This window comes from Rhodnius prolixus, unplaced genomic scaffold, assembly GCF_049639745.1.
Source record: "Rhodnius prolixus isolate KJV_2025 unplaced genomic scaffold, Rpr scaffold_1, whole genome shotgun sequence".
In the NCBI taxonomy this organism is placed as follows: Eukaryota; Metazoa; Arthropoda; class Insecta; order Hemiptera; family Reduviidae; genus Rhodnius; species Rhodnius prolixus.
The window spans coordinates 302,549-330,285 of NW_027411581.1; the positions used below are offsets into that span (position 1 = coordinate 302,549).

The 27,737-nt window shown below is 32.4% G+C and overlaps 1 protein-coding gene across 6 annotated transcripts in view; it reads left to right on the forward strand.

Annotated features, from left to right (window-relative positions):
- LOC141451707 (glycoprotein 3-alpha-L-fucosyltransferase A-like) overlaps nucleotides 1-27,184 on the forward strand; it is a 38,620-nt gene extending 11,436 nt beyond the window's left edge. For 4 of the 6 annotated variants that reach the window (XM_074123280.1, XM_074123317.1, XM_074123286.1 and 1 more), the window contains exons 2-9: nucleotides 11,061-11,256; nucleotides 11,758-12,014; nucleotides 12,693-12,900; nucleotides 14,186-14,380; nucleotides 16,256-16,374; nucleotides 18,746-18,862; nucleotides 19,397-19,561; nucleotides 20,863-27,184. In XM_074123280.1, the coding sequence (XP_073979381.1) occupies nucleotides 11,128-11,256; nucleotides 11,758-12,014; nucleotides 12,693-12,900; nucleotides 14,186-14,380; nucleotides 16,256-16,374; nucleotides 18,746-18,862; nucleotides 19,397-19,561; nucleotides 20,863-21,019 (1,347 nt within the window). In that variant the 5' untranslated portion in view covers nucleotides 11,061-11,127 and the 3' untranslated portion in view covers nucleotides 21,020-27,184. Of the gene's footprint in view, nucleotides 1-29; nucleotides 1,452-7,830; nucleotides 8,026-11,060; nucleotides 11,257-11,757; nucleotides 12,015-12,692; nucleotides 12,901-14,185; nucleotides 14,381-16,255; nucleotides 16,375-18,745; nucleotides 18,863-19,396; nucleotides 19,562-20,862 lie in introns of those variants that run through there. The other 2 variants (XM_074123310.1, XM_074123295.1) reach the window with 2 other exon arrangements.
- The last annotated feature ends 553 nt before the right edge of the window (nucleotides 27,185-27,737 follow it).

Here is a 27,737-nt window from a genome sequence, read left to right on the forward strand (position 1 = left end):
TTAATATTAAGTTTCCGGGGCAACGCGCAGTTTGAGACCCAAAATTCTGGTTTGGACACTCACACGACTTCCTTTTTTTAAACTCAATCGCCAAACTCTTACTTCAACTCCAAATTTTTGAAACCTATTTAGTTCTTTCTAAAATCCTATTGAAAAGGCTGAAAAGAGAAATGGTTCCTAACCTAGGTAGCAGCACCTCTGGAGGTGCGAGTTGCTTTTTCTTGTGTGCGAAACTTTATGATGTAGGAAAAACTTTGTGGTTTTTCTAAATAATTGGGTTGCATGGTTTTAATCCACTATTAATAACAATGTTCACTGTTGTGCAAGGATTGGAAGATGAGTTTTACATTTGGGACTTTCTGCAAAGTCTTTGCCTCTAACCCTCCGCACAAATTTCATCAAGTTGAAGGAAATTTGTGCACTTAGCGTTTTCACACATTAATGTAAAAAATAAAAATAAGTAAATAAATACTTGTATTTTCTACTTGTAACACGAATGACTTTTCTGTTAAGTATGAAAATAAATACAAAATAACACAGATGTGCAGAAGATATAAAATAATTAATAATAATAATTTCAGCAAAGTTTTCGTAGCAATATGACTGAAATTAAGATATTGAGTGAAATAAGCTATATTAGCTAAGTGACCCTCGTTAAGTTAACAATTATGAAATCGCCATTATTAATAAAATTGAAGAAGAAGGTAAAGGTATGGGTTTTTGAGTCCAAACTAGATAGTGCTGCTACCTACAGGCATTTAAATGAACAGAAATTCTTGAAAGGCCACCTTCTTTCTGGCTTTCTCCCAGACACATTCAAAAGAAAGTTTTCAATTGTGTCAAAAGATCAATCACTTTCCATTGACCACAACTCAAAAAGCCTCAAGATTTTGTAAATATATAGTTTACTGTCGTAAAGTCTAGTCCAAATAGTTGTTTAATTATCAAATGTTGTGCAATTATATAAATCAATTTTGTGATTATTTGATTTGTCTGCAGTAAACTGCAGCTTATCTACCAAATAATTGTAAAAATATTATTATTGTTATTTTTTTCTCTCCAAGGGATGCCATAATATTAAAATGGTGAAAAGTTAAATACTTTTGCATTAAAGGAAAGCATAACCCCACCATTTAAAGAGAATTTCGTTGATCTTATCCATATGTTTTTTGAATCCGCGGCCCGTTTCGAGCTTCAGAGGTTGATGAATCAGTGTGGTAAAGAGAATTCGAGTTCAACTGTGTTCCCGTCTCACACTACATTATTAAATAAAACTATGTTATTATATTCTAATTATATCTAATTAGATAGTAAAAAAAATCCAATTAGTGAACTGTACGATTGAAATCATTAGAATTATTGAGATTGATTGAGGGAGGTGCGTTTAGATAATTTTTGTATCAGGGCACAGAATATGGATAAAGAAAAATTGTCCGGAAAGACACTAGAAGGTAGTGTAAATTATTTCATTTATTCTTTCTTTTTATTATCTTTAAAAATATCTCACTCAACCAAGTAGCTTCCCGTTTATAGGAGGCTTATTTTCTCGTGTTATATGAGTATGTCTCAAATTATGGCTCCTGCCTTCGCAGAGAGAGTTGAGGTACTTTTGCTAATAGTTGGGTTGGGTTTAAAGTAACCACAAATTTCGGCTCATACTCTCACCCTGATTACATTACATACACATATTTCCCTTTACAGAAGCGTACTTAAACTCAAGGGAGCCACAAATTCCACTCAGTAGCCCTTTAGTCCTTTCCTGTTCCAACTAGTTTCACTATAAATCATCTACGTCTAAATAAATCGATGCTACTAAGTAATTACTCAACAAGGGAATCTGCAAGGCCATTGCAGTGACAGAACAGTAAAAGAATAAACCACCTGTGATGTTCACTTTTGGGTTTGCTAAAATTCCTCATGACCTAGGCAGGCAGCGCCAAAATAATATCTGGATACCCTACAATTTTTTTTCTCAAATAAAAAAAAATATTTTACTCAAAGACATATGTATTTTTTGTAATGTGTTCATTTGTTTATTCACATATTTTTTAATTATAAATAAATGAACATGTTAAACGTAAGCGGGTATAACCTTATTCTCAGTGCGCTTTGAAATGTTTTGGGTTGGCCGAGTCTGCTAATCTGTTCTTCAGTATTGTTCATCTGTGCAATAACTAGGTAAATGGTTAGATTCCAAACCACCGATAGTAGGGAAACGGCTGCAAACGGTTTCTGGTAATGTTTCAGATTTAAATTAAAAACAAGATTGTAGAAATCTAAATCAGTTGTTAATTGAAACTATTTTTCAAGAATTCTGGAGTTTTTGAAAGAAACCACACTGCATGCTAATGTTCAGAGCTATGTAGTAGTTGTTTGGGCTCCAAAACTAAATGAGTAATATAGATGTTTACAATATTATCAATCAATCAATGCTTTATTTGTATAAAGATACAATGTATCTGTTACAAAGGAGTTCATGTTCTTATTACAAATTGCCATTATGCTCGTGTACAAAATAAAAGAAATTTAATTGCTGTTATAACTATTACAAATAAAAATTAAATTCTATATTAAAATGTTTGCATTATAAATTTTGTAAAGTGTAAGATCTTAGTTTTAAAACTTTTTTAAATAATTAATAATTGCGTATATATTTTTCTCTTCAAAATTATTAATTTATACACATTAATTTACAAAGTTTTTCTTTATGATTATTATATTTGTTTCCATGGAGTGGCATTCTAAAGCTTTGAAATAGATGAAATAATGTTTCCGGCTCGTTCTTATTAAACATTAAATAGTTATCTTTGGGATTGATTGTATAAAGTACATTATTGATTTTAAATTTAGTAACATAAGGGCCACCCAATCTTATTTCGGGAAAAATACTTATTACTTGAAAAGAAATGAATTTATTTAAATAATGATGGCCAACATTTTGTAATAAATTTTGAGAATTTCAAAATATGTGCCGTTTATTTTGAAAGTGGGGCAAGGCCATTTTTTGTTATTTCGAGATATTTAAGGTTTTGCAGTTCAATCAATTTAAAAATATTGGTAAATATAAATAGACATATTTTTTGTATTTTGTGGTGTTAGATAATGTAAGTTTATAATCCAATAGTGTTTATAGAGCTGGCTAAGAAAAATAAAGGTTTTATTACAACTAAATGGACTTGCCTCACTTTCAAAATTAATGAATTATTGTAATCGTTGATTTAAATGGATAATATTTTAGTCGTATCAGTCTTTTTTTAACAATAAAAACAAAATACTAAGCAATAGTTCAACTATTCTTCTTCTTTTTTGAATTTTTGTGAATCATTTTGGTCCGAATTGCCTTCGTATTCAGATTCTGATTCCAAGATTCTTCTTTTATTACCGATTGTCATGGATCTTATTTCTACAAACATAATAAAATTATTTGCAAATGATGATTTTATTGAAATGGCGTTATTACCCAGAAAAGTATTTTTATTTTATTTTTGTTACCTACCAAATTCACTTTCAGATGCATCAGAGTTATAATTACCGTTTTAATCAATTTTTTCTTTTTGTAAAATAAACCCGATATTAATTTTCAAATAATGAAACTTTTTTCGTACACCGAGTACAAAACAACACAACTGACTTGATAGCCGATAATATAGTCGAATGTTATACAATTTACAGTTTTTCAGAGCCAATAGTACTAAAATTTCCCGATATTGGTGTTATTATCGAAAGACAAAATTATGATGTACTTATTATTATTAAATAATAATAAATTTTATGAAATATTGTACCATCACCGATTACCAATATCAAAGATAGATAGATAAAAACACCCTACATTATTCAGACATGATGTTAAACCATCACATTTGCTTCACCATACAGCAACCGGAGTTAAATTTTGCTGTACGGTTAAATAATTTCAACCTAAGATGGACTTGCACCATTTTCAAATTAAACATATTTACAATATTGTTAAAAGCTAAAACTTCCATCTCCCAAATATTAGAATTCTGAATTTTTTTGATTCTAAATTGTTAACAGATAAAAAGTTCATACTAAGTTTTATCTATAATTACCATTATCTTCATTTTTTTAAAAAATGGACTTGCCTCACTTTCAAAATAAACGGCTCATATATTAAACGTATTGTTATTTATTTTATTTAAGTCAGTTAAGTGCAAATGTTCCCTGTACCTATCTAAAATTATAAAAATATCAGATTATGGTATAAACATACTAATGATTAATTTTCTAAATTATTTTTTTTAAGCATTCAACTACCTGTAAGTACCAATAAAATTTAATGTTGCTTGGATAGAGCGTGCTTATTACAATCAGTCTCTTTAAGCAGATTTTTACATAATTATCATCATTCACCCAAAGAATTTTATGCAACCGTCTTGAAGCGTGCTTCAATACTTCATATTGTATTTGAAATGAGGTTGATCTGTTGCATATAGCTTTCTCTTGGCGGTGCCTTTGACGGTTTTCCCTCTCATTTCTTTCGATTTCTGTCACCTTCTCATTTTTCCCTTTCTCGCATTTCGCGTTATCTAGCGTTGTGCCTTATCTCTTCTTGTCGCCGCTAAACATTTTATTTTCCTAATCTTTTGTTTGTTATGTTTATTTCTTTAGGGTTTTCACGCTACCAAACCTTCCCCCCTCTACTTCATCTGGTCTTCATGTCGTCATTTTTCCTTTTCTACAGTCAGTATGCTTTTGACTCTGTTCGAATATGTTTGTGCTACTGGAACTCACTCACCGCATCTTGTGCTCGCATTGATACTGCCCCGCCCCGCTTCTCCGCATCTTGTGCGCTTTATTATTAAGTGGTTATATGCCAATACCTAACCTGTTTTCCACTTTCTCCTTCATTAAAACCTTTACTTCATTACCAGTACACACACACACACACACACACATACACACTCCCACATACGTACACAATAACCTATCTCTTCCGCCCCCTCACCAACCCTTCTTCCTACTTCCACTTCCTCTTAGGCGTTTTTCGTAGTTACAAGCCGTACTTCGTATCGCTGCAGGGCTGGTTGCAGCGCCTACATCATCGCAGGAATGACTTACTCAGTTAAAGTTTACTCTGTTTCATTCTCCCTTCTGTCACGGTGCTACACATTTTACTCCGTTCCACGCATCTGGGTGTAAGTGCCCTTCGCGACTGAGGTTGTCCAAGGCATATTTAATGATTGGTAGTACCTTTAGACAAACATAATAAACGTTTAAAGAAGCCTACTTGGACCCTTTCTAATTGTTCTGGGTGCCCTTAAACTCCAAACTGATGCACAATAAAATAAACAATTCTTTACCATGCTCCGGTACAGACAGATTTTAGATTGCCAACTTTTTTATTTGCCGGAAGAAAGAATACCAATTACGCTTCCAACATTCGCATTTGATTTACTGTGGCCTTATTTGTCGTTTAGTTAAATAAAAAGGATCTAGTAAAAATTATGCCCAAATACTCAAATACTTTACAGTTTCTTCGAGCTCATTACCATAATAAAATTTTCTTTGTTTTTTTAGGTTGACGTCCTTGTCCAAATTTTAGAATCTTTTTTTTTATTAACGTTTAACGTGAGACCATTCTTTTCACAATAAGCTTTTAATAAATGTAATGTGTGCTTCACATCAGTATAACAATCACCTAAAATCAACTGGTCGTCGGCAAAACTTAGGGGAGTTACTTGGCGAGAGCCATTAATTCTGATCCCAAAAGCACCATTAGATTTAAAATAATGAACAATATCACTAACAAACAAATTGTATAATAATGGTGGCATGATTTCTCCTTGTATAACCCCTTTTGAAATATTTCTCGCAGAAGACATACCGCATCCTTATTTTATTTGAACCGTTGCTAAATAATACAGTTCTCGTGCCAAGCGAAACGATTTACTGCTCAAATCAAAATTTTGTTATTTGGACAACGAATGATGTAGGCTATCAAACGCTTTTTTGAAATCAACGAATAGTGCATAAAGTTGTTGTTTTCGCAGAGCATAGTGAATTTAAACAATAGCATTCAAGATGAATATATTATGTTGGCAGCTTCTATATTATGCCAAATCTAAAATAAAAAAAATTAATTTTACTTTGTTTTTTCAAGCGAAGATAAAGATAAAGTTCAACCCTACTTATAACATTAAGTAAGGCCTAAAAGAATTAGCTATAACTTCTAAACATTATTTTCTGTCAAAACTACAATTTTTCCTTCATTTTTCGCAATTGGTGTACAGAAAAAGGTCAGTACCTCAGTAATAACACTTAAGTACTGGCCAAAATACACATTGTTTTGCTCCCAGAACACACTTTTTCTGCCAAAATTAGCTGATGGTTTCTAAATTTTTGTTTTCGCAATGGTTATTAAAAAAAGTCAACCCTAGTTGTAACGTTCAATTCGTTCATTAATAGTCGCAATTATTAACAAACAAAACCCCTTTTTATATCAAATCTGTAACTAAGTTCCAATTTTTTATTCGTTTTTCGGAATGATTGTTATGAAGAAGGTCAACCCCAGTTATAAAAATGAGTACTGGCTCAGATAAGTGTAGCAGTAATCAAAAACACCCTTTTTCTGTCAAAACAAGCAGGTAGTTCTAATTTTTCTTTCGTATTTCGCCAAGAGTGTAGATAAAAAGTTTAAAGCTAGTTATAACTTTAATGACTTTCCTAAATAGCCGTTGATACTAAACCACAACACTCTTTCTATCAGGCTAGCTCTAAGTTCCTGGTTTTTAGCAATGAGCGCAAAGAGAAAAGACATACGCAACTGATAATAACCCTCTCATATAGCCATTTCATTCCCCCAAAACCCTTTTTCTATACTAACTAGATGATCGTTTCTAATTATTCGTCTGATTCTGCAATAAGTGTACAGAAAAAGGTCAACCGCAGTAATGGCCTAAATAGCAACAACTGTTACCTCAAACTCCCTTTTCGGTCCACACTCGGTGGTAGTTCCTAATTTTTCCTTCGTTATTCGCAATGAGTGTAAAGAAAGAGTTCAACCCCTGCTAAACAGCCGTAGCTATTACCCAAAGCTCCCTTATTCTGTCAATACAACAATTTTTTTCTATATCTCCATTAGCACTCCATGTTAATATTTCTCTCAATTGTGGTGTTAGTTGTAGTCTGTAATTGTGCTAAATTACATAGAATTCACTATAATAGTAGTCGAGACAATGCGACTCAAAGTTTTGGTAATTAAAAGAAAATTAAATTTTATCTTCTTATACCTCCTTTAGTGTTGTGTTTACAATGTTGATAGTTCAAGTAATTTTAGAGTTAGTTAGTTAGTCCATAATTGTGCAAAATAAAAAAATAAAAATCAACAAAGAATTCCGTACGATAGAAATCGAGATATTAACGAATCAAAGTTTATGTAATACGAAACAGTAAATTTTAACTTATTATATACCTGGTAATGCATGCAAAATGTTCATGATAGATAAAGATAGATAAATCTTTATTGGATACGGTTACTTTTTTTTCACATTAAATGTTTCAAATATTATTATCACTTATTTCATTTTTTTAATAAAGTAGGTTAAATGTATATTAAATATGCAGACATAATCAATGGCCTGAGGAGTCTAATTTTATACTTAGATTATTATTTTTATTTACAAATTTCTTCTAAAACATTTTATTGAAAAATAAAAGAAACACTGAAAAGAAATTAAAAAAAAACATGAAATATTAAGTATTCGGTTTAAATAACAGTGCGATCATTAAAAAAAAAACAATAAAAATACCTTAATAAAATGAAAATATTAAAAATCAAATAAAAATCAGCAATCTAAATAACTTTTTAATAAAATATTTCCACCTCTCCTTGTCATTCTCCCTTCCATACTTAGGCACCATCTAGCATCTATCTACAGACAAGCACTGTACAATTTTAGCAACTTTGGCTGAAACGATCCTAAATTATTCTCCATCAATTGTTTCCAATCTGAATTTAAAGAGGCTTCGATTTATTCTGGTTTTCTTTATGATTGTCTAGGTGTAAGTATAATACCTTAATTCTTAAATTGACTTAAGACCGCAATGTCTGGCTAGAAACCACTTTTCTTTTTTTGATTTTCTCCCTCCATTACAAAAAATCATGATTTCGGATGTTTTAAAATTTAATTTCAAGTTCCACGTATTTATATATTTTGCAAGACTAATAATCATTCTCTGCAAAGTTTGAGGTTCCGAGGCTAGGATGACTATATCATTTACTTATGCAAAAGTTTTCACCCTTCTTCCGCCTATATGTACCCCGCCCCAAACTGTTCTCTTGGTATGTATCTCTCATTAATTTTTTTAGAGAATGCAATATTTTGGTCGAAATTCCTTTGAGTTATTAAACTCAGGTGTGCTATCTACCGTTTCAAACGCACTGGGAAAATCAATAAAAAGCAAATATTTAATTTCTGTTTGGCCTTAATTTAATTTCTACCATGGTTATTACGTTAAATATATTGTCTGTTTGAATGAATTGAAATTCATTTAAATTTATCCGACCACAGACTTAACCGTTCTAGGTGCAATCTTGGGGATAACTTCCTAATTGAATTATTAAAAGAAGTTTCTCTGACGACTCTAAGTTTAGGTAATTACGAAAGATTTGTAAATTTTTATTTTCCTGTACCTCCTTTGGTATTGCGCCTACAATGTTCAAATTTCTCAAAGTTGTAAAGATAGTTGTATTTTATAATTGTGCTTAAATACATAGAATTTTGTACGATAGGGATCGAGATATTACAACTCATAATTTAGGTAACGTGAAAGTTTGTCGTCCTATATCTCTTTTAGTATTGCTTCTTTCATATTTTCCTCCTCTGCAGAGATAGCTATGGTCTATAGATGTGTTAAAATTAATGGGATTCAGATCTTGAAAGATGTTACAATTCTAAATTCTGATAATATTAAAAATTAGAAAAATTTATCTTTTTAAATTTCCTGTAATATTTCATCTGTTGTGTTCATATTTCTTACAATTGTTGAGACAAATGTAATCTATTGTGCTAAAATCCATCAAATTCCGTGCAGAAGGAATCGAGGTTGTCTGTTCTCGTACTCATGAATATTATGTGAAAGAACGTCTCTTTCCTTAGGAATTCTTGGTCTCTCCTGAGAAGAAGGTATGTACTCTTACCCCTTGGTCGTGAGGTGACGCTGTATCTGTTCTCTCTTAGTGAAAACATTTTCTCTCTCTCTTACTATTGTAGGAAAAAGCATCTAGTAAAAAGCAGTACTTTAAAGAAAGTCGCTAAATAAGTAATATAAGGTAAGTGGGGGGAAGATGCCAGTTGGGGGAAGATGCAAGTATCGTCATATTTTGCATATCTACAACTGGATGGCAGCAATTCCTACGTTAAAGTGTGTAGTAAACGACTGTGAATACCGTGCTTGTGAATATTTCTATTTATATCTAGTTTAATCGTCGTTAAACTGAAAATTCAACTCTTTGAACATGGTGAGGACCCATATTATAATATTTCGTTGTCGATTCTTAAGGTGATGGATTGACTAGATTAAACGTAATAATTCCGTGATATTTGTGTCGTGAACATCTTGGTGAGTACGTGTTAGCTTGAAACAACATGATTGAAGCCTTAGTACAAAAATAAACCTATGTGGCGTCTTCCTCCAGTGCTTGGGGTAAGATGCCACCTATTGAAGTGTTTCAATTTCATAATTATTCTTGTTCATTATTACATTATAATGATATATTTTATAATATTAAATCAATATAAAACAATTAATGACACACGAAATATAGTTTTTGTATAATACATTAATATTATTAACCCTTGAGCCGTCAACTTATGTGAAGTGCCATAAGCCGTCACCTCGGGCCATATTGACCCAGCATTAAAAACTATTAAATAAAAAGGAAAACTAACTAATATCATGTTATTGGGAATAGAAATCAAAGACAAAACTTTTTGGTAGCAGGCCCTTAACAACTGGATCCAATCTAACCCGGGACGCAGAATCACCAGACTTCAATTTGGGTCTTTGCTGAGCGCCGCGTGGAATAGGGCAGCCACTGTTGGAAATGGCAGCGTGGGATTTTCTGCATGCGGAATTTATCCATACGATCCGCAAAAAATTCCAGAACATGCTTATACCATTCTGACAATATGAAAGAAAATTTGAATGCCACACAAGGAGTTAACGCACCTCTGGCAATAGCTTCAACAAGCAGCAGCGGTGCCATCACTTCTTTTGAAGAAATTAGTCCTATCCCCAGATTTCAGAAACCCAAGCAAACTCGAAGAAAGAAACAAACTGCTGAAGTCCTTACGACGGTGGAGAAACGGGAGGCATTGAGAAGAAAGGCTACTCTGCCGACAAAAAAAAAGGGGAAAAGTACTGCAGAAAAAGAAAAGGAAGGACAGTTCATCTTCAGCATCCTCCGCTCCCGATAATTTGGTAATGACCAGTGGTGAGAGTGACATTGAAGAGGAGGACGATGATTTTTGTATTGAGTGTAAAGGATATTTTTGTGATAGGAAGGGCCCAAAATGCGATTGGCTTCAATGCATAACATGCAAGAATTGGCTACATGAAATTTGCAGCAAAGACAATTTGCATTGCAAAAAATGTTAAAAATTAAACAAAAAATGTCTTTTGTTCGGTGTTCCTTCCCCTCAGTGTTTAATGAGAATATTTTGCTGTTTACCTAACATTAAATTTGTAATTTTTTCTTTCTCAATTTATATCTTAAGATATTGTTGCATCTTCCCCCGCATCAACTGGCATCTCCCCCCATATGATGGGGGAAGATGCCAGTTTTGACAAATTTCATTTAAATGCATTTTTAATGGTTTTGCATTTAATTAAATATACTAATAAATATATGTAATTAAAGAATAAAAAACAACCTGGACGTTGATACATTTGGTGTTTTTTTTCGATTACCCAGTTTCCTACAAAACGGAAATAAGTGTTAAGAGTGGCATCTTCCCCCCACTTACCTTATAGAGAATTATCGTGAAATTGTGTTGGAACTTATTCAGACTGATATGACGATTGCAATATTCCAGATTGCTGGTGCATTTGTGCGAAATAGTGGCCGCAGAGCGCAGTGATGGTTCTTCAGCCTGAGAGGTGATGCCCCGATTGTCGGCCAAGAAGTCCTGTCTCTCCTTCAGCATGGTTGCCGTGGTTTTCTTCGTCTACCTATCCTGGCCCGAGCAGCGCCGCTTTAAGCCTGTCACTCACTCTCGCCGCTCATACACCGTAAGTCTCCGTGTACTAACGGACTTGCGCTATTTAGCACACTGTTGCAGCTAATGATGTCAATACATTACAATTCAAGTCTTTCCCTCTGATATCTGCTTTTTATTCCAGTTCATAAAAAAAGTTAATGTGTTCGTTAATAAGTGCCAATGTTTAAAAAAATGGCTTTTTAAGAAGAACAGTTATTATGTTATCATTACGATAATTATACCTGTTTGAACTATACCTCAACTGCTGAGTGTTGTACTAAGTGCTGAGAGTACTTCTTAGTTATTATGTGAAATTTCTTATTGATAGTTACAGTTTTACTGGTAAACATCTTGAAACGAAGAAATTCATATATGTATCACCTACTATAATTTATGAGGCCACTTTATAAAATTATTAAAATTTATTAAAATTGATTTTTATTTTCGATAGTAAAATTTTTATTATTACAATTCTGACTTAAAGGCTTTGGTATTCCTTAGAGTGAAAAAAGCTATATATAATAATTTTCAGTTAGAAGATGAAGCGAAAGATACTACTAAGCGAGAGTTGGTGGACAGTGGCGGGACGCACTGGCCTAGTACCGATTCCACACAAGATCTGCCGGATGATCTAGAGCAGTCAGTAGGCAAACCTTGGTTCATCGACGGAGGAACAATCAGACCGACTCCCCCAATTCTTTGGCCCAACGGCAGGAGGAAGGCTTCACTCTGGCCTCAAGAAAGCCCCGGACAAGATAGGATCATTGATCAACTTATGTTTGTACCCAGGTAATTCTTCTGTAATGAATAATTACAAAAAATACACTATTTACATATAACCTAACTTTCAAATGAAATATCGGAAGTTCTCCAAGTAAAGGTAGAAAAATGATGAAATGTAAAGGTAGAAATCAGTAAAAACTGCATAAGACTTAAGCGAAAAGTTTGTTAAGAATTCGATTGCGTGCCTTAAGTCAAAACAAGCTTTGTGACAGTCAATTTATTCAGTATTAATTTATTTGAGTGATCTACAATTAATTATAGGAATCTAATTTTCTCATTATTACGATGTAATTATCTCCTTAACAAAAACTTACAGTTTAAAAAGTTAAGAATAAGGGTTGATTAAACGGCAAAAGGTACACAAAACCAGCCCATGTGCATAAATAATAGGTTTTTTAAGTGGCTCATTCTCTTTCAAATCGTCCTTTCGATAACTTTAAGCAATTAATTACTGCATTTTTGCTACTTTTTCTATTTATTTTACTGTTATATATATTTGCAAATTAATATGCAATGTAAATGTTTAGTTGAAAATGTGGTTAGATGTGTAGAGGTAGATAATATATTTGTTTTTGTCCACCGTAGCTCGCATATTTCTTGTTTCGTGCGGTAGTTTAAGCTATCTGTGAAATGTTTCATAAGATAAACAAAAAGACTAAATAAATGTGGCGGTGAGTTGTGTAGAATAATGTCGAAGGAGCCGAAGTTAATACTGATGTACAATGGACTGAGTTCATGGGGATCGACGGTGAAAGCTGGAAGAGGCGTCTTCAAGGGCTGCCCTGTGCAGTCGTGCAGCCTGACCGCTAACCGCGGTGAGACTTCTAGGGCGCACGCCGTCATCTTCAAAGACCAGTTCGTGCCGCCTGCGCACCCCCGACCGCACAAACAGGTAACTCTATACCTATTTATGAAACTCAAGAAAAATCAGAATATGAACACAAAAACTATCGTTAATCAAGTCAATTTCTTGTTACTTTTTTGTGAATTGTCTTTACATTTTGTTTTTTTTTATATATTGTTTTATTTGGAATAACATCCAAGTCTTTTGTCTTCGAAATCCGGACAGTATTCTCTCGTTACAGACAACACTGACGTCTTTTTGTCAGTTACAACTCCTCTTTGGTACCAACTCAGGGACAAAGGATTGAATTCAATTCAACCTGATTTCCACAATAACGCTGCGAAAATTAGACATAGAACGGAATAAGTAGTAGGAATTTTACACAAACAGGGCGAAAAGGAAATTCTAACTGAAACACATTAATTTTGTCTGACGCGAATATGTGTTTTTGCGTTTTCACGCTGCTAAAGAACTTTATTTCTCTTGCGTAAAGAAAGATTCTTTCAGGCAAGAGCAAAAATCTGAAATACATATGTGATCTTAGTTAATTTATTTTACTGTTATATATGTATATATATTTGCAAATTAATATGTTCATTGCAAATGTTTTGTTGAAAATGTGGTTAGATCGGTAGAGCTGGATAACATATTTGTTTTTATCCACCGTAGAACGCATATTTCTTTTCCCTGAACTTTCATTTACCATCAGAGTTAATTAATCTGTCCTCTCGCACTACACTTGCAGGCTACTTAGTGTGGTGTGTTATTCAAAAATGTCAATGAACTAAAAAAAAAAAAAAAAAAAAAAAAGTATAAACAGTATGTTGCATGTTTTAAAGATTTCTTCTTAAGATTTTATTTTTTTGCGAATTTTTAAACGGTTAGAATCTATATATTTAATGAATCTTATTTTCCAGTACAAATGAAATAAGTTTAATTCTGCGTTTTCTGCTTGAATTCGCGCGCCCCCTCTTATAAAGTACAACTCCAACTATACATTCTAAAACATCATACATCTACTAAACGTACAGAACCCTTAAACAATTACTTGATATCATTAATTTTTAAATCATTATTTTTACAAAATATTTTGCGATTCATTAACACTTCGAACAACACATACACACTGTGAAATTCAGCAAGTGTAGTGCGAGAGGGTAACATTAGTCGGAATCTCTACACTAACCTGAATACTTAACTCTAATGAAAGTTCGAAATCGGTCAAAGAAACCAGAAGTATGCGTGCTATGAGGGATAAAATCAAAGCCCATTTTTTCGCATAGTAATTGCACAAGATTATTTGCGGGGGTTACCATAGTAAATGTGGGCGCAGGTTTGGATCGTATTCATGCTGGAGTGTCCCTACCACACCCAACACTTCAAGTACAACGACCTCTTCAACTGGACAGCCACCTATCGCAGAGACTCAGACATAGTCACCCCGTACGAGAAGTGGGTTTATTACGATGAAAGAGTGAAGCAGATGAAACTGCCCGTGAAGAACTTCGCCGCAAATAAAACCAAGCAGGTATACCTTTATCTTAACAAAGCTCTGCATTTATATTTCTGCCATATTGCCCTTGCTTTGGTTTTGGTACAAACGTTTCGTTTTTTCAAGCATCTGTTAATTACTTATCAATTTTCATTAATTAGAAATAGATCATGGGATTAATTAGAAGAACGATCTTCAACGTGATTTTAATTGAATACTCAGCTCCACTCGCTTATTTGTTCACTATAGGTTTTTTAAGCTTGAGCAACTAAATCTCAAACAAATCACTTTTATCTGATAGTTTTCCAAGACTATTAGTGGATTCTGTAAATGTGTAGCTGCTTGATTTCTGTACTATAATAATTTTATAGAAACTTGTCCAATATGTCACGTACCTCAGCCAAGTTGTTCTGTAACAATTAATGTATTAGTGTTCCAGTCTTTTACAGATAAGAAGGCAAAAGCAAGGCTAATCAAAGTTGTACCGTTAAATTTGGGAATATTTTCCCTACCACAAGATGTTTCTCAGCTATTTCCACGCTCCGACTAAGGTCAAGGGTACAGGATCTAGAATTATACTGTTACCTTTATGGGTCGTAGGGTTGTTACTCTAAAATTCTTTGAGAACCTTCCAGCCTAGGCGGCGTGGTGCACCTGTTTAACCAGTTAACTGTTTCGATCTTGTTGGGAAATGGGTTCCCTACGTGCGTCGTAGTATACATTAAGCGGTTGACGAATATATTCGTCAAACCCAGAGTATGTTTGGTATGAAATTGGGTTGCAATGAAATGACTTTTATGTTTTTTTTCATTATTTATTTCATGTACATTTATTCATTTATTTATATTAACATAAGTAAGAACCAAAAACATCAAAAATAAATTTCGTTGCACTCAAAAATACTATTGTTGTTGACCTGGTAACAGCATGCTACACACTGATTTGCTTTCTTCGATCGGACAAAAATATTTTCTAAATTACCTTATTATCTCAAATACGATTCAAGTGATAGTGTTATGAAGAAATCCGACAAAGAATCATGAAACTTGGAAGAACCTGGTGCCACTATGTAAACAGCTTTCTCAATACCGTCCTTGCATAAATACCAAATTGCAAAGAATGCTGCAATTATCCCGAGTAGGTCGCAACATTACAGACTGGTATTTATGCAAATGATTCCCTGACCAGATGATAAAATACAAACAATTATGCTGGGAAATATCTTGGCAGGTTAGTAGCCCACGACGCAATTTGGATGATCGCTAAATCCCCGAAAATGAGCCAAAAAAAAAAAAGTTCCGCCTATTGAAGAATGCATTAATTAGGGAACAAAAGGATCCTCATCCCAGGCGCGCCACTTACTGCATAGTCTAGCCTGACACAATTTATGAATTCGTTATTGATTCCGTGATGACTAATAAAAGACCAGGATACATTTACGAAGACCAATTCATAATACATCTTCTATTAGTTCTTTTTATTTCGACATGGCCTCAAAATATTCCAAACTTCTTGCAGTTTACGAATATATTTTAGTTTTAATTAAAATTGCAAAATTAACTGCCGATGGTCACTACTGATAACGCATGACGAATATACTCGTCGTAACACAAAATTTTACACTTTTTTCATGACGAATATCTTCGTCATAAACAGTTGACTGGTTAAATGAGAGCGACTTTGGAACGTTGGAATGTCCCAGCCATTTGCCATCTAGTGATCTGCCCCATGGTAAAATATATTGCTACTTTGCATGGATTAGAAAAGAGGTAACTGTAACGTAGCAGCCCACATTCTTGACACTTTTTTCGTTATTTTTCTATCTGCAGCTCTATTACGTGGATTTAAAAACTAGTACCCGAACAGCTGATAAACATAAAGTTGACCAGTGAATGCTGGATGTTGTTGCAGGTGGCATGGTTCGTGTCGAATTGCGGAGCCAGGAATCTTCGGCTGCAGTACGCCAGGGAATTGAAAAAGTATATACACGTCGATATTTTTGGTGCCTGTGGATCCAAAAAGTGCCCCAGGTAATTTACAACTAAATCAGTTTGTATTTGTAACTTCATTTGTTAATTTCTAATTAACTATTTCAGCGTTACACTTTCTATGCATTCAAAAAATTTTCGAATTAAAAAAAAAGGTGATTCGTTTTTTGAATGAATCTTTTCGTATTAAACAATTGACTCAGGACCTATGTATATTAACCGGGATGGAATCGTAACTCTTGTCAGACAGACAAACATAAAAATGAGCCCCTCCCTTGTCAGTACGAACTCTTCTTTTACAATGACTTCAGTTTGTGCCAGTGATCTGGAATTAAGTCTCAAAAATGTATCAATAAATAAGTTATAAAATATTTAAGAAAGCACTGATTAAAACTAATGTCCTCTACAGGACTAGTATCATTCTTTGCAGTTACGCGGTTCGCATAGAACAATTTAGTTATGGTACTTCTTAATTGAATAAAACTGTTAAGAAATAACCTTGCCAAAAAAAAGAAGAAATTAAAAAAAAAAGTGATCTTCCTCCTAAAGACCTAAAATAAAAAGAATAAAAATAAAGTCACTTATTTGAGCATGAGAAGAGGCTCGAAACTTTAATAAAAAGCGAGTCCAGCACCAACTTACCCCCTGAAATGTAAGCCTCATACTCAAATACTGAAAAAATGTTACTAAAGTTTTTTTTTTCAATGTAATTGCCGTCTACTTATATTAAAAACGTACATAAGAAAAATGATAAAATAACAAAATGTAGTACAAAAATGATCTCACGGTGGATTATGAAGCTTAGAGGTGAGCTACTTTCTTTAAATTTTAGGCCCTATAATTCGGAAGGCAGTGACGAATGTTCCCTTTGCAACTTGCGGTCCAGAGAGGACACCATTCATTTTGTATGTGTATGTCCGGTTTTGAAAGAGTTTCGGGTCTCCGTATTTGGTCTAGGGATTCTTCCGAGAGAGGCCTTCGTGGACCTGTTGAATGGCGGGGACTGGCCCGGGCTCGTTCGTTATGCCAAGATGGCATGGAGGTTCAGGAGTGAGATGGTCGCTGAGTTTAATTTCTAGTTTGCTCGGCATACCTGATTAATATTTTATTTGTAATTAGTTTATTATTATTATTATTATTATTATTATTATTATTATTATTATTATTGTTATTGTTATTGTTATTATTATTATTAAACAGTCAATATCAATTATTTATTACTGATCTTATCTACCAGGTTAAGGTATAATTTATTATAGTAATTATCCCTAATTTTATATTTCTTAATTATATTATTACTTTGTAGGATTTTTATATAATATATTCTTTTAATATCCGTGTGATGGTTAATTTGAATATCGAAGTTATGTATTTTCTGTTATCAAATTACTTTTCTTTTAGTTTAGCTTTGTAATTTTTAAAAGACTTTTTATTTTGTTATTTTTATTTTTTATTATTATTATTATTATTTTGTTCGCTTTTATTTATCTGTTTATTTATTTTATATTATCCATATCAGTCAACTTCCGGCAGACGGTTTATTTAACCAATGCTGTACGTATTTTAGGCAATATGATTAAATGTATCAATTAAGGCCTTTTGTTTCTGGAAATAAACTAAACTATTCTATATATAGTACAAAAATTAATTAACAGAAACTGGATTGAAATATTTAAATTATTTGAAACATTAAGAGTCGTAAAATATGTACAAATTTTGAAAACTGGTTCAAAGAAAATGGGAAAAAATTGTGAAAACTTTTACCAAAAAAATCCTAAATCTAAATCTAAATCCTAAACGTTTAAATAAAGGAATTAGGGATAAAGGACGGAATACAAAATTTTTAAACTGAGCGAACAATTATAAAGATTAGTTTGACCAAATATTTTTTTAAATTCTCAATTAGTACCAAATTTTAAACAAGTTAAATCTTTAAAAAATTAATGAACATATCTTTTTAGGTTCGCATTGCTAGATGTCTTCGATTTTAATATTTATTGGTATCTCTGACTTGTTCCGGACTTTCAGCCATATTCTGAGATAGATAATCAATTTGTTTTAGAGATTTCGACTTCCATTAGGTTCCAGTTTTGAATTACACAAATGTGAATACAATAAAAAAGCATGCTTCGAAAGATAAAATCTAAGAAATAAAAATTCCTCCAATTTTATTAGCCCAGTTTCGAAATAAAATTCTAAAAAATTGGTATTAATTAATTTGCAACCTTAATTAGTTACTCATTTCTGTTTAGTTACAGATCTCATCTACCAGCCACAAAATTTTATTCTAATGAGTGCGTACTCCTTTATACTAGGCATCTTAAAGTATTCGCTCAATTTAACCTTGTTCCGTTTATCCTAAGGAGTGTGAGTATGTATACACATTTTTATTCGTACCTCTTTTATTTTTCAGATCGAATCAAAGTAAATGTTTTGAAATGTTGGGCAAAGAATACAAGTTCTACCTCGCATTTGAAAACTCAAACTGCAAGGAATACATAACAGAGAAATTTTTTGTCAACGGTCTCGGGTAAGGTAGAAAATCTATTATATATACATATGTATAAATACTACTTACTTTCTCATAAACCTGCACTAAATCATTTATTTCTACATTGGGTATATTATATGATTCTTTTGCTATCAAACAAATGGAGTACTCACTGTTTTGACAATGATTTAATTATTAGTATTTAAATAATTTAATGCATTAAATTTTCATAAATATATTTTACGCAAGCAAGAATTCACAAAACATAGTATATTCTTTCGAATTTAAATTTTTAATATGAATTCCTTAAATAATAAATTTTACCCTCATATTATTTTGTAAAATATTTCTGCATATTACATCTTTATTTACATAAAGATAATAAAGCATGTTAACTATTAGTAAAAGATGATATAGTGGGACGCCTATCCCTTACGGCGGCTGAGAATGTACATTCCCAAAATTCTGTAGAATCTTCCGGGCATTTTGCTATTAGCTTCTCGAGTAATATTTAATATAGTAGAATGTTTTGTCTTCAACTCACTTGCTTAATAGAAAAAATGCTGTTTGCAGAAGTGATGTGCTGCCAATCGTGATGGGGGCAAGGCCTGAAGATTACCGCCAGGTGGCACCGCTCAAATCCTACATACACGTAGACGATTTTGATTCTCCAAAGTCGTTAGCCGAATATTTGCACAAACTGGATGCTAATGACAACCTTTACAACGAGTATTTCAGGTACTCACCTATGCGGAAATAAAATCGAGATTCAACCTATACATAAATATACATACACAAATATATACCTATCAAGAAATATTATATACCTACCGCACGGTAGCCGAGTGGTTAAGAGGCGAGACCTGCAAAGCTAATATGCATTGTGGTACTGGGTTCGATTCCCGGTCTTAGGCCTTGGAATTAACTTAAAGGTTAATTTAAGAAATTTACAGTAAAGTGTTTGCTAGTCGCCTCCGTCCACGACACCTAATTGGTAGTTGGACGTAAAGCCCGCCTAAAAATATAGGCAATTACTTTACTTCTATTTGATAATTGATAATATGAGATAAAAAAATTAATTCAATTTCCAGAAATTGAAATCCGTTTTAAACATTATTAATACATTTTGAAGAAATGAAAACATGTTGACAATTCCAGAATGCGACCACGCGAACACCGAGAAACTATCAGTGGTTCGCAAAGTTGGGATTCAGAAGGGCTACATGGCTCGAGCAATGGGGACACAGGTGATCTGTGACCTGCCCTCTTACGATTTAGAGTCACAGAAATGTGACAAACACGTCTCAGAAGAACATTTATATATCCTAACTTTCAAGGGAACATAATCCTAAATAGTTTGAGATCCTAAATTTTTTTTAAAAAGGCGTTAGATTGATTATTTTTATTTCTTTGTATTTGTTTAGTATTCAAATAAAATCTACTTATTGTCATTGGGTCAGAAAATATAATACCAATCTCTTCCGTTTAAAAAGTTAATTCGTCTAATTCTCATCTTGTGAACAAATATCAAAATTTTTTAGTAATTAAATTTTCAAATTTTTAATCATCAATACTTCTTATTATTTCGACACGAGTGACTCATTAAGTTACGTTTCATTAGTAAATAAACGAACTCCGAATAATCGCTGAATCACGAGCGCAAGAACAGCCGATCACGCGATTAAGAGACTTCAAAGGCCGAAAGAGGCGAGCGATTTAGATATTTATCAAAAAGTTTCTTTGCATTAAATGTGCGCAATTGCAGTCGGGAATTATTAAAAATTAAGTGTTTAGGGAGGTGAATAAATCGCCTCTCACTGCGATTAACGTGATAAGCGACTAAGAGTAAATATCTCTGTTTTAATGAGTTTCCATGTGTTAATTGGGTTCAAACCTAAAACTCCACGAAAGAACAAATGAAACGTGTTTTTCAAAATACATATTTACCTGCTCTCGGTAGCTTTTTAATGTTATTAAAGTGTATAAAATTTTGTTGTTTTTTTTTTATTGTTACTAATTGCATAAAATTTGTTTGCAAGGTGGAAAGGTACAGGACAGTTCATAAACACACACTTCTTCTGCCGAGTGTGTGCCCTTCTGCATGATCAGTTCCCCATCAAGTCCTATCGAGACATCAACGAATGGTGGCGGAGTGTAGGGACTTGCACTACCGGCTCCTGGAGGTACCACATCTAACTGTTTGACAAACACTGCAATGGACTGTTTTGTTGAAATATGTCAGCGAAGAGGAGCAGTTGGCAATTGATTTGATTCTCAGTTCTTCTACAAAAATACCACCTTATGCAACACCTCCTCTTGTGTTCTACATGGCTAAGCAGTTTTATTTTAAATCAAAACGAAGGTGATTAGTTCAGTCCCATACTGACAACTTTAGGGTATTTCTAATTATAATAACTTTTCCTTTATTTTCTTCTCTAGGTAGCAAAATTTAAACTACTTTAGCTTCTACTGTATCTTGAAATGAAAATTATTTCATTAGAGCCTAAGTTGGACAAGAGCTCTATTTTAACTTTAATTAGATAATCAGTTGATTTTTCTAGCTGAGAAAAAAGAATAAATTTAAATTACCAAAATTTGACTTTACTGGAAAGAGTAGAATCAGACTTAAGCTAAGGAAGTTGATATTTGTTGATTAATGTGTAAGTGCTAAATTTATTTATTTATTTACATGTTCATGGGCATGTACGAGTATGTAGAAAACAACAATATTTGAGTGAGCGAATAGGTATTTTGGGTGCCACTGTCATTTCAGCAGATTCTCAATATTAAAAAAAGCTTTTAAATAATGAAGTATGGCTTCTTTGACAAAGGTACGAGATCAATATAGAGAAGCAACGAAATATTTGAAACTGCAGAAACTACTTCTAGAAACTAACATTATTTCTAGGATTATTGAAGTGAAATTAGGTTTAATAAAAAATTAATTAATAATCAAACTCGTTTTATTTTAGAACTTATTTCTTGTATCGCGAATAATCTGGTCTTTGGGTCGTTAAAGCCGCAGGATTCCCACCCCTTCGAGAATAGCCGAGCACAACAGCTACTTCCTGGATGAAGTAGCTGAACTAAGCCTAACCTTTTTACCATTAAAATTTTTTTATGGGAGATGATTAGTTAAAAAAGGTAACATAACGACATGAAATGTCACTGTTGATGTGGTAGAGAAACATAATGTAGTTTTATCTGAAGATTTGTAAACCGATCCCGAAACCTAGTTTTTCAACTTCTAACTTTCAGGTTGGGTATGGGAATCTGTCGAAATCTATTCTTTATCACAGAAGCTATGTTGGAATAGGCCTAATATCAATTGGACAACATTCTTATTTTAATCATTATTTTAGTTTGTTGATGCTTAAAGAGTGAAAAATAAGAAAAAATCACATCCTCATCATTCTTTATATAATAATATGTATTATTAAAATTTATAATGTATAAATTTATTATATGATGCAACAATACAATATTGTATAATAATAACAGTACTAACATTACTCAGTTACAAAAAAAAAAGTGTAATTGGTTATTTGGCCATGAAAATACTAATTTCAGAGGAAAAACGGATTTTTTTAAATAATTTGTTTTTCATTAAATGTAATTTGTGGCTAAATAAAACTGTGTCTGGTGGATGTCAGTTCGGCAATGGACAGAGAAAGTCTTATTAAAACAAAGTATTAATTTATTTATCAACTTTATTGATGCTCAACGATTCGGGCACAATAAAAACCCTCTACTGGAATAGCTTCTGGAAAACATTGACACAATTTTGTAAGCTGGACAACGTACGAACAAAAATTGAGACTATTTTCTAAAGTTATTCTTACTGGTGGATATACTTTAGATTAGAGTGATAACTATAATGTTGCAACAGATTTTATCTTAAACCATTGGAAGACTAAGTTTCTGGAGTTGAACGCAAATTATAGATAATTTTCTCTTGTTGATTTCAGCAAACGTGTCGTTAGTTTTAAGTTACCATAAATTGCGATTGCTTGTTAGTCTAAGTATAATTCTAGTACTTATATGTATAATAAATAGAAATTTACTAAATTTTTCTCTGTAATTTATTAAATCACAAGGTTAAAGTGAAGATTTCTTGTAAGCATTCAAGTAGCAAAAGGAAGTAATGCGAACGTGACATATACAAATTTCCAACAAAAATTCATAATTTGAGATCCTCTTAATACGAAAAAGTAAGAAAAAAAAGTCATTCAATGGCACTTTTGGTAAATAAATTTTCTTCAAATTCGGAATTTTAAAAACAGAATTAATTCTGTTAGTAATATTATTTAAGTCAGTTTCTTACATTATTCTGAAAATGTAGCTTGAGAGAATTTTTTTCGATTTTTTTTTTTTAATATTTCAGAAATGTGCATTTTCGAAAGGGCAATAATTCACAAAATTTTTCGAAAATATTTGCAGCTATTTCCAAGTAATTTTAAAATAATAACAGAAATCATGAAGTTTAAATTTATACTTCAAAGGTTTTAACCACTAAGTTGTCGGGTCCTACGGTGGTACCCAAGCAAAATATAAAGTTCGAAGTTCCTATGATTTTTCGTTTTTGAACGAGCGTTTTTAAGGAGGGGTGCGAAAATCACCAAAAAACTTAGACTGCAAGTTTATATATTAATACTTATAATTATTATGATGCGAATAGAGAGGAAGCATCTTTACAATGTGTACATTAAGTTATTTTAATATGCTACTCGACTTTCTATTTCTAAGCTTATAATCAAGAGTATTAGGCACAATTATTTGTGGATTCAAAGATAAATGGCACCTTCATAATTTCTGCCAAAAAAGTTGCTCGCTACATATTGAACGCATTTGTGCCATTTTATAGCGAGCATCCCAATAATTTCAGCCATGTTAGAATGACTACTTTCAGGATGAATATAGGTAATTTCGCAAAAAAATAATTAAAATTAGCAGTTAATGAAGAAATATATCTATCAGAAAGAACTAACTTTTTGTTTCAACTAGTAGTTTTTTTTTTTATCAATCTTGAATTAGATGTTAGAATTTCATTTTATACCATTGATATACTCAAAGGAGACAGAGCAACATTACACTGAAACATACATATGTGCAATATTGTTAGTATTAAAGATATTGGCAATGTTATTGATTGTTCCCACATCCGTCCCTACTCCAGCACTCCTAGGGTGCGTTTCACTAAGCGCTCACAACGATCAAAATATACCTTCAGGCGTTCCACATGACGACCGCGGTCGTAGTGGTCGTGGCGAAAACGTCACTAATGACGTCATTATTTTCGCTCACGCGAAGCTCACAACGTCCCACCTTAAGAGCTAGGTCGAAGTAGGCGTTCAGAAATTTGGCGCAATTTTTAAAAGCAAAGATGGCGACCGAAAAAATTATATAAATGAAAGTATTATCTCATGTAAATAACTGAATGTGTTTCTCGAAAGTCTAAAAAAAAATAATAAAATGAAAAATTACTTATCCCTTTACACTATATAACGACCACTTTGATAGTTAATAACACGTGGCTTAATTTTTCGTTTTTCACAATTGCGATTTTGTAAAATTACATTCCACTTTTCATCGGAACTAGATGAAGAGTTCTAAAGCATTATTACGTTTCATTAATAAATATCTTACTGTTGCTACAAAAGACATTTTAATTTTATTTAAACGTAAATTTTATAAATGTAATATAAAAATTGAATTATATATATATGTATATATTTAATATAAGTCAACTTTACCAATAATTAATAAAGTTTATTATAATTGCTTATAAATGGAGTTAAAATTTAAAAACAACCTCTTCAAGTTTCTGACTTATTTTCGAGGTCGCCATTAATATTTACATGAACGGTTAAAACGCCCATAGTCCATTCCACTTGAGTTTTCGATTGTAACACTCGCAAGCAAGTGGAACGGGCAAAGCCGCGGTCGTGAGCGTAATCGTTGTGAACGCTTAGTGGAACGCACCCCTAGTAGATTAGGCCCTCCCTAACAGAAGTTACGGATACGCTCTTGAACACACTCGCATACATAGCATTTTTGGAACTTAGTATGGTAAAACTACAAACAATAAATTAAATGGATGAAAACACGATATGCAAAATTGGGCACGTTTTCACTACTTCCTCTAGCTAAAGAAACATTCTATTTAAAAGCCCTACTTTGAGCTGGCTACTTTCCTTTGAACTGTTCTAATAAGATGCACCATTGTCAATTTAAAGTTAACTGGATGACCTCAGCTAGCTACTTGTTGGCCAGTAATGCTCAAATAAAGGGATTAGATTTCATAATGTTTATCATGTATACAAGCGTATACAACTTGCAGAATGAATTGTCAAAATTTAAATCAACTTCTTCAATTTCCATTTTCTGATAATGAAAATGTGAATGGGTAAAACACTAATACGATACGAATAGAAATCCAGTAAAAGGACAGGCAAACTCAGTGAGATCTCTAACAAATATAAGACGTTAATTATGTAACGGGTAAGATGAAGTTGTAACTAATTACAAAATATATTAATATAATAATAAACTGCTTTATATGTAAAGATAGTTGTGAATGTAGGGCAGAAAGATAATTCTTGCGCACTATTACGCACAATATTTATCCTACAATAAAAGAAATAAAAAATATAAACGTGTGTACCAAGTTAACCTGGCCAAAGTAAAAGAGTATTGTTTACACTTCATTTGCAAAGAACATATTAACTATCGTACGAGTCTCAACAGTTTTTGAGAAAGTAGTAATGTATATTTTTACTGCTTCACGACTTTTTCCCATAAAAATGTATTTAATTAAAAAAAAAAGAAAAGTTAATTAAAGCAAATTTAATTATGTATACCAAGAACTTTTTTCCAGAAGAGTACTGACAAATTCTAGGAATAGCTAAAGAGGGGCGTAACAAAATAAATTGGGAGAGCAAACCGAAAATAACATTTAAACTTACAATTCTAACATTAAAAGCGGGAATCTAAAGGGATGGTGGACGCCACAAACACTCAGAATACCATAAACATTAAACAATAAATATTCTTATATTTACAATTGATTCAGTTGTACCAAAACATAACATAATGAGGTCTAGACCATAAAACATTTAAAAAATAAGTTTCAAAATTAGAAATTACCATCTCACACTATCTTTGTTTCTTTTAAGCCAATTACTAAATTTCAAATAATGCGCGTGAATTTGTAAAAGGTAACAACCAACTTATTAGTATGCTGTTGAGGGTTTATTAAAGAATAACGGAAAGAAGTGAATTTCATTTTTCATTTTTAGTTTTTTTTACATATAAGCACGAAGTAAGATGCGGACAAAAATTCCAATCGGTTACCTAATTTCGCCTCTTAGACTTAGTGTAAAGCGGCAGGCACTTGACAGCTACTACCTGTTCAAATAAATTTGAATCGAGCCCATTGGCTATAAAGCATTAATTGATTAATATATTAAAAGATTTGTCAGCTTATTGTTCCTAAAGAAATAGTAGGCGTAACATATTTCGCATTCTGAAAATTATTTCGTTTGATTAATCTTAAGGAAAATTTACTATTCTTTCGATTAACAGAAGTTAATTTGCTACATCACTGGAATTTAAGTGGAAGTGAAAACTAGTCATGGAAGTGGGTAATATTTATGGAAAACAAATTTGCTAAGTATTAACTATTTTAAAATGATATTTTTCTTGACTACGGTTAATGGATAAATTTTCGCTTTACACAAACATTTCTTTCGAAAATAAACAGAAAAACTTCCTCTTCTCCTTTGGCCAGAATGTTTCTACGGTAAGACTGAACAAGTTTAACAAAAAACTTAAACATTCCCACCTTTTAAAAATCACAATTATCTTATAAGTTTGCATTATTAATACACAAACTGCTCAAATTGTAGTATTATTAACTTAAGGAATCAATAAAGGTTGGGTTAACTTGTATTTCTCTAGATATAAGAAAGCCGAATTAAATCAAACAGATAAATGTAAAATACTTGTTAGTGATCTAATTTTATACAAGAAATTAATTAGATTGTCAAGATCAAGGCAAGGAAGACAATTTTCTGACTTGAAACTAACGTGTTAAAAACCGCTTTTCAAGCATGAGAAAAACATTTTAACTTCGAAAAAAGTATTTTATTAGGTCTCCTGAGACCGAATCACAATATTTTTGCAAGAGTTTCATTAATTCTTTTACAGTGACCCAGGTAATGTAATCCAGCTAGTATTGGGAGGAGGGCTATAAGTAACGACACCATCAAAATGAATACATATCTAATCTGCAGTAGTTTTATTTGACTGTAGTTATTACGACTGTAAAATTTAGAAAATAGAGAACGCTTTGTTAATAAACTTATTTTGTAATATTTCAAATCCTGTGTACGCCCAAAACAGTAACAGCGCTACGTGGCAGGGCGTGCGCCGAGATAGAACTAGAATATTTGTCAATTTTTAAAAATAACGATTTCAGATTTATCCACTTTAATAAAGAAAGGTTCCTGCGAACACATTATTAATCATTCTCAATAAAATCGCGGTAGAGTTGCTATTGCACATCGTGAGACATTGATCTTGCTATTTCCATTCACTTGCCAAAACATTGTAAGCATGTTACCACAATAAAAGACATTCATAGACTCTTAAATTCTATTTAACTAACCACAATGTTTGGATCATAAACGATCATTCTCTAATCCCAATATTCTAATATTCCAAAAACAGCATTAATCTCAAGATTCTAACTAATTAATACGAGTATTCTTCAAACTTGGAATATATGAACAATATTAATTTCCACCATCAGTTTCTAAAAGCAAACCTAACTTGACCTACCCCAAGCAATACAAGTTCACAGAACAGAACCGTCCAAGTGGCATGTTCGAGACAGTGAACTGTCCTCAGAATA